Source organism: Montipora capricornis, chromosome 6 (assembly GCF_036669925.1).
Source record: "Montipora capricornis isolate CH-2021 chromosome 6, ASM3666992v2, whole genome shotgun sequence".
Taxonomy (NCBI): domain Eukaryota; kingdom Metazoa; phylum Cnidaria; class Anthozoa; order Scleractinia; family Acroporidae; genus Montipora; species Montipora capricornis.
Genome location: NC_090888.1, coordinates 66,455,435 through 66,462,010, shown reverse-complemented (window position 1 = coordinate 66,462,010; position 6,576 = coordinate 66,455,435). Strand labels below are relative to the sequence as shown.

Below are 6,576 nucleotides of genomic sequence, written 5' to 3'. Positions count from 1 at the left end.
GTTCCTCTCAAAGATGGTAAAGATTTTTTTATTCCAAGAAAGGAGGTAATACAACATGCGAACATGGCATTTTGTTTTATGTTCAAAACCATGCAAGAGTCTCTTCTGACCAGGCACAGCGCAGAGCAAATGAGCTTTCATCTCTGATTGGTTGAGAATTGGGTGCAGTCATGCAAAATCATGATCGCAGCAATGGACATTACCAAGCAAAAACAAAAGTGAAGTTTGAATAATTCATGCTTGGAAGAGATTTGAAACCACTCTCTGTGACACCGGTGTTTAAGTTTACGGGCGTTCCCCGACTATCAGGTTCAGAGATTGATTAATGGCGAATGAGGCCATAAACAGCTTGGAGGATTAAAGTAAGTTTAAGTCGTCACCATTATTTAGCAATTATTCCATGTGCGCGCGTTGGATATGAGATGGTAAATAACCAGTCTCATATCCAACTAGCGCGGATGGAATAATTGTTATATTAAATTTCTTAAACTCCAAAAGTTTGGAAGTACGAACTACGGGCGAAAAAAGCGAGAAAATTCGAGCGAAATCGAAAAAACTTGATGAAGATGCGACGTTGTGTAATACCTGGTGGTCAGAAAGACGCAGGCTCATCACAAAAAACATTTCTTACCTTTTCGCGTACTTGTAAACGTCTGAATTGATCCAAACTTTCCACATAAAAGATATTTTTTGCTTTTTGATTTAGAAAGAAATTTCGCTTTCCGGTGAAAAAATTTTAGCTTAGCAACACTTAGCGCAATCATTTACCATATAAGGTTAAACTAAGGTTTGTGGGCTGATAACTGAGATTGGGTAAACCAATCAGAGTACGAGAAATGCATTAACCGAGGTTGAAAATTTGATTCTAATGGATAACTATGTGCACCATTTAATACAGGAAAGAGCTATAAATTGCCACTATTAACGCATAAACGATGATGTTTGGTTGAGATGGCGCACTATTGCCCATGAGCTAACCCATAAACTCGAGGGGCCGTTCACACGGGCATGTTTTAAGGGGTTTCAGAATTAAACTCGCTTTTTGCTCAATAAAAATACGAGCAAAGGAAGATTCGATGGAACCAGGAGTGACGATTCGCGTCCCTTGCCAGAATATTTTGTCTAATTCCTTGGGATGACAGAGGAGGTCTGAGTGACAAAATAAACGCATACGAAGAAGGATATCGCTTAGCGCAAAAAGACCGGATGCAACCTCACTTACAACTCAGAAGATGTCAGATAAAAGCCACCGGGCTTCTTTGACACCGGAAAGGCATGATATTTATAAAGATATTAAAACACCGCAAGAAAGAGAAATTTGAAAAGCATTCTTCAAGATGAAAGGCAGGAAGATAGCGAGACTCGTTTATTAACCCGCCTTTTTTCAGCTATCTGTAATAGATTTTGTTTGTGCAGTTTGTAGAACTTGAACCTTTCCATTCCCCTTGGCTAACACCATGTTCACTTGTCAATTGAAAGAGATGTTACATGTTAACCCCGTTTAATGAAATCAGGGGCACCCAACGTCAATTTTCGGAAAATATCTGTTCGGAAGACGATTTGAGATCTAGAATTTTCGGAACATTTGTTGTAAAATTCCTAGCTTGCCTGCCTCTCCTAGGATTTTCGAACATCTAAAACATGGTATAATTGCCCATTTTAATCGGATTTTTACCCCTAAAAGGTCACCTAGAATTTTCGGGAGCCTTTTTTCTGGCTGAAATTTTCGAAAAGGTAATTTTTGATCCGTATAATTTTCGGATCACTAGACTTTCAGCTAGGGAATCCGAACAGACGAAAATTTTTCAGGGGATAAAAATATGCCTATATCTACCATTTAATACTAAAATACGTTTAACAATGCTATGTTTAAGTGGTTTTGAAATATATTCTCGTTGGGTGCCCCTGATGAAATGACGAGATTTATTTTTCGGTGTTTCCTCGGGGATGCTCGGAAAAAAATCCGAGTGCTTCTTTGTAGGAGTCGAACGACCCTCGACATTCCGATTGCTAGTTCGGATGCTCTGCCGATTCATTCGTCCATGCTGGTCTATGATTAAAGTACCAGAAGCAACAATGAAAAAATAATGATACACATCGCGGTTGCCTTTAGGACTAAAAGCGCCCTACGCCGAAATAAATGAGGAGTTGAATTTGTCGTCGCCTCAAAGCCCTCATTTAAAAAATAAGAAGCACTGTGTTTTCCTTGGAAATGACTTCCTCTTCTTACTGCCGGTATGAGATATATCATAAAACTTAAATAATGGCTGACCCTATTTTTTAAAAACCTTTAAAAGAATAATCAATTGTACAAAGTACAAATACCGGCTATAGAAAATCAAGGATGCAATTCTGCTCATGTTTTCTAATGCAAGGAACCCGTAACCGATGTAATGTCTAAGATCAGTGTCGGTTGGGGGAAAATGGTTCAGCGAATCTATGCTGACTACGTGCATCATTTTCAGTTATTGAGGATATATAAAAATCGTCGTTGTAGAGTATTAAATTGTTTGTTTTAGAGGCATAGCGGGTATGAAGTGGTGAATTTCACACAATGGCAAAAGTTGAAAGACTTTTTCTCAAAAGTTAGTAATTTTCAACCTTGTTGATTACAAAATAAACCAAAATTCTAAACAAAACATTCCATATCGAGGAACAACTGAATGCATTTGATCATATTTTGTCATTTATTTGTGTAATTGTCCTTCAAATTTAAGGCCCTCTTTCTAAATTTGCTTGCCGTCTGCTTAACTGATAATTAGAACCACGCGCTGTATTATTTCCAATCGCTAATTGCTCTGAACTTGACAACGGGAAAACTATAAACGATTTAATTTAGGATAAAATACTTTCACCAAGGAAGGAAAAATGTTAAATTTATGGTCCGGCCGGCCCTGGAGCAAATCGCTGAGAGTTTAAAATCAATTCACTTTAAGCAGAGAAACAAATGGACTTTTAAACAGTATTTAAATGGCTTTTCTCTTAGAAGCGACTTGTGAAATAGAGGTATTATAAAAGTCGATTTATTTTTCCTTCTGACTATTATAATACATTAGCCAGGTGCATTAGAAAGGAACCACAGGCAGCTGACATGAGAGATTTTTTTTGTTTTCTTGGCAGCTGGGCGGAATGGAAAAGAATAGTAGGAATAAGAAGCCGTTAATCTGCAACCATCAACCAGTCATTTTCTATTGTTTGTATACCCACGTGTCACCTACATCCCTGCTACGAACGTGATTGGCTTGTTAAAGCGAACACTCGTGCGCCTTTACAATTTGTTGATTCCTCCTGATTCTAGATGACAGGTAACACTAAGTGTTGTGCCTTCTACGTAGACTAACGCAGTCAAAGATTTGTGATCAACAACACCTCTCTACGAAATCCAATGCCACCGCAGCACTGTCGAAAAAGCTGATAATGACATAAGAAAGGATTCGGGCCGGTCTTTAATTTAATACTCAATTTAAATGATTTAAAAGCGATATTCTGGAGAAATTTTTTTAATAATTCACATTGTGTATTCATGTATTAAATATTTTATTAACGCATCAAACAATGTTTTGAAAGTCATCTCGAAGTTAAGTGTACAAACAAACGAGGGAACTTTCTCATACAAAGTTGTATTATGCCAGGGATATCGAGGATGAAGTTTAGAAAGTCCTCGTTACGGAAGAATTTTTTATTGCGCTCTTAAAATAAATGAGTGCCGCTTATTTGTACGATTTTTTTCGACCTGTCTCGTTAATTGCCGAATAACAATGGCTATAATTGATTTGGCGAATGAAACGCCTGAATAAAATTGTTTGTTATTTCTATAGGAATGGAAAAGGAAACAGCAATGGCTCTACCCCGACCAATCAGCTTTGAGCTCTATCTAAGGCTTCCTGATATTTGCTATTAAGTCAGCCTTTCGGAGTAAGATGCAAGGTCCTACTAAAACATTGTCTTCTCGTGCACTACAAGAAGCTTCAAATCTGATGTGGAAGTACTGCGTAACAGATTTTTCATCCAACATGAACTCCGATCATCAATTAGACGACTTGGATTTTGACAAGAACGACAAGTCGAAACCCAACGGTATGTCTCGTTCCAGAATTTAAGACCCAGCTGTTAGGACTTACCTAAGTAATTTGTCCTCTTTCAAAGCTTCTTGGAATTTACCCTTCTTTTTCTCTAACATATATTCTACAAAGGTCGTCTTCTGGATATTCCTTGTAAAGTCTGCGGAGATCGCTCTTCTGGCAAACATTACGGAATTTACGCGTGTGATGGCTGCAGTGGATTTTTCAAGAGGAGTATTCGCAGAAATCGTTCCTACACTTGCAGAGCTACGAACGGAAAAGGAAACTGCCCCGTAGATAAAATCCATAGAAACCAATGCCGATCGTGTCGCTTGAAGAAGTGCTTTGAAGTCACCATGAACAAAGATGGTAAAGGATAAATTTTTCATTCTTAATTTTTCGGGCGCACTGTAATGGAATCATACCCTAGACCTTAACGTGATTTTTAGCTGTCGGCGCGATAGCTTTATTTAGTGATAGCGCAAACACAGGCAACTTTCTATCAAGAGTATTTTAAAATCAACAACACATTTTAAAGCTTTTATTGACATTTCACTTATTAACACCCCTATAAAACAACCTGGAAAACTGTTGAACGCCTGAACGTTAATCTGATTTTCTGAACAAGAAATACATCTAAGTTATCTAACAATTCTTGTAAAATCCGACCAACATAGGATCACTTGTTATTGCTTGATAAGGCGATAATTTCTCGTACCGCTCTCAACGCACCTGTTTCTTTTACCAAAAATGGTTATGCGACGGGTAATTTTTATTCCAAGATTTTCTAAATTATTTTGGAAAAATAAACCATAGACTTGTGTATATCTCGAGCTATTAACCGAAAAACAGGAACGCTTTCTTTTGGGTGGTCAGCTTTTGTTACTTGGATTCGTCCGCATCCAGATAAAATTAATTTATGTCGCAGTTGATTATTTTGTAATGGGCCGTTTGTTTCTTTGAATTTGAGCAAACGTTAAATGAAATTATACTAAAAGGCTTTTCCAATATTGAACTTAAAAAAGTGACTGATTTTAACACCAGATTTTAAAGTCTTTTGCTTGGTTTCCTTTGCTTTGGAACAGAAGTCATTTAAAAGTCATTATCCTGTCGAGTATTATTCAGAAACTTACCATCATCATACCAATTTATTTTTTTAACTAGCAAAGTTCTTTTTTCGCTTTTTTCTTCATCGATCTCCCTCCACAACTTCTTTTTCGGTAGCTTGATTTTAAATGCCGCCATTTTATCCAATCGAATCATGACTTTTTTTGAAAACCTCACCACCGCGAGCTAAGCCGGAAGGTCCACAGATTATTGCAAGTCTGAATAAATTGAAAAGAATTTCAAAAGTCTGCACGGTTGATGCACTTAATCAATTATATTTATTTGTATGTACGATTTAAACTAGATTCAGAACAAAAATTAAGACAAACAATAGACAAATAGCTGAGAATTTAAGCATTTTTTTATCACAAACCAGTCACATTTTTCGCAAGGACAGTCTGTTTTGCTCGTGGAATACTTTTTACTTCGAAAACAGTGACAAAGGTCTGTATTTTACTCTAATATATGTATGTTTCTAATATCCGTTTGCTCTCTCCTTGATCCTTAGGATGATCATGAAGATCTTGGCTAATGCTTGCGTAGAATAAAATTGTTCTGTTTTTCTTAACACTCGTTGAAAAGCAGAACAGAGAGAATTTCCTGTATTCGCCGGATAAACGATGTAATAGGTTTGAACAAGTTCATTAACCGGCGGAATTAAAAAAATGCTTGTAATTAGGGCTAAAAGGCCTCAGGAAATCACTCGCCTTTCGGCTTATGAACTTCTCTTCACAAAGCTCGACGATAAAACGAAAGCTTTTTTTCGGGCGTATTCAATAAATTTGCTTTTAAGCAATGAGTTCACCTGGCTTTAAAACGGCTTAGTATTAACAACTATTACAATGCCTCGATTTAGAATACCCGGGCACTTCTAAGCCGTTCAGATTGTGAAACAAATGTATGCTATATTCTCTAAATTAAGATCAATAGTATTTTAAGTCTTCTTTATTCGTAATAAAGCGACAAGTCCTACTACCGGAAAACAGGGGTTCTTCAAATCCGTTGCATCAGACACAGGTAGACTGTCGTATATTCAGTACTTGAAAAGGACATTTCATCAACGTCTTCGTTTTTTTTAACGGAAATTTCCAAGTAAACTGTATATGTATGGCAAGAGTTTTCAAGTGGATTTTTTTTGAAGATTTAAAAGAATATTGTATTTTTATTTAAAAAAAAAGATATGGATGACGTATATATGAAATGCGGATTCAGCAACACTCACAGAGGTCCTCGTTGCCGCGGTGGAATTAATATCAATTCCCAATATGGGGCCGGCCGATATTAGAAAAAATTGGTTTTAATCAAGTTTATTGAAGTCGTTTAATCTTTTTAAACAACTTCAAACAAGTTTATTCGAGCTGGAGTTGAATATAGAGAGCAGCAGCCTATGTCTTATATATCTAAACGT

The 6,576-nt window shown here is 36.8% G+C and overlaps 1 protein-coding gene across 1 annotated transcript in view; it reads left to right on the top strand.

Moving 5' to 3' along the window:
* Positions 1–3,972: 3,972 nt before the first annotated feature.
* LOC138050759 (nuclear receptor subfamily 2 group E member 1-like) overlaps positions 3,973–6,576 on the top strand; it is a 12,225-nt gene continuing 9,621 nt past the window's right edge. Inside the window, exons 1-2 of the mRNA XM_068897045.1 lie at positions 3,973–4,077; positions 4,194–4,430. Coding sequence (XP_068753146.1) covers positions 3,978–4,077; positions 4,194–4,430 — 337 coding nt within the window. The 5' untranslated portion in view covers positions 3,973–3,977. The remainder of the gene's footprint in view (positions 4,078–4,193; positions 4,431–6,576) is intronic.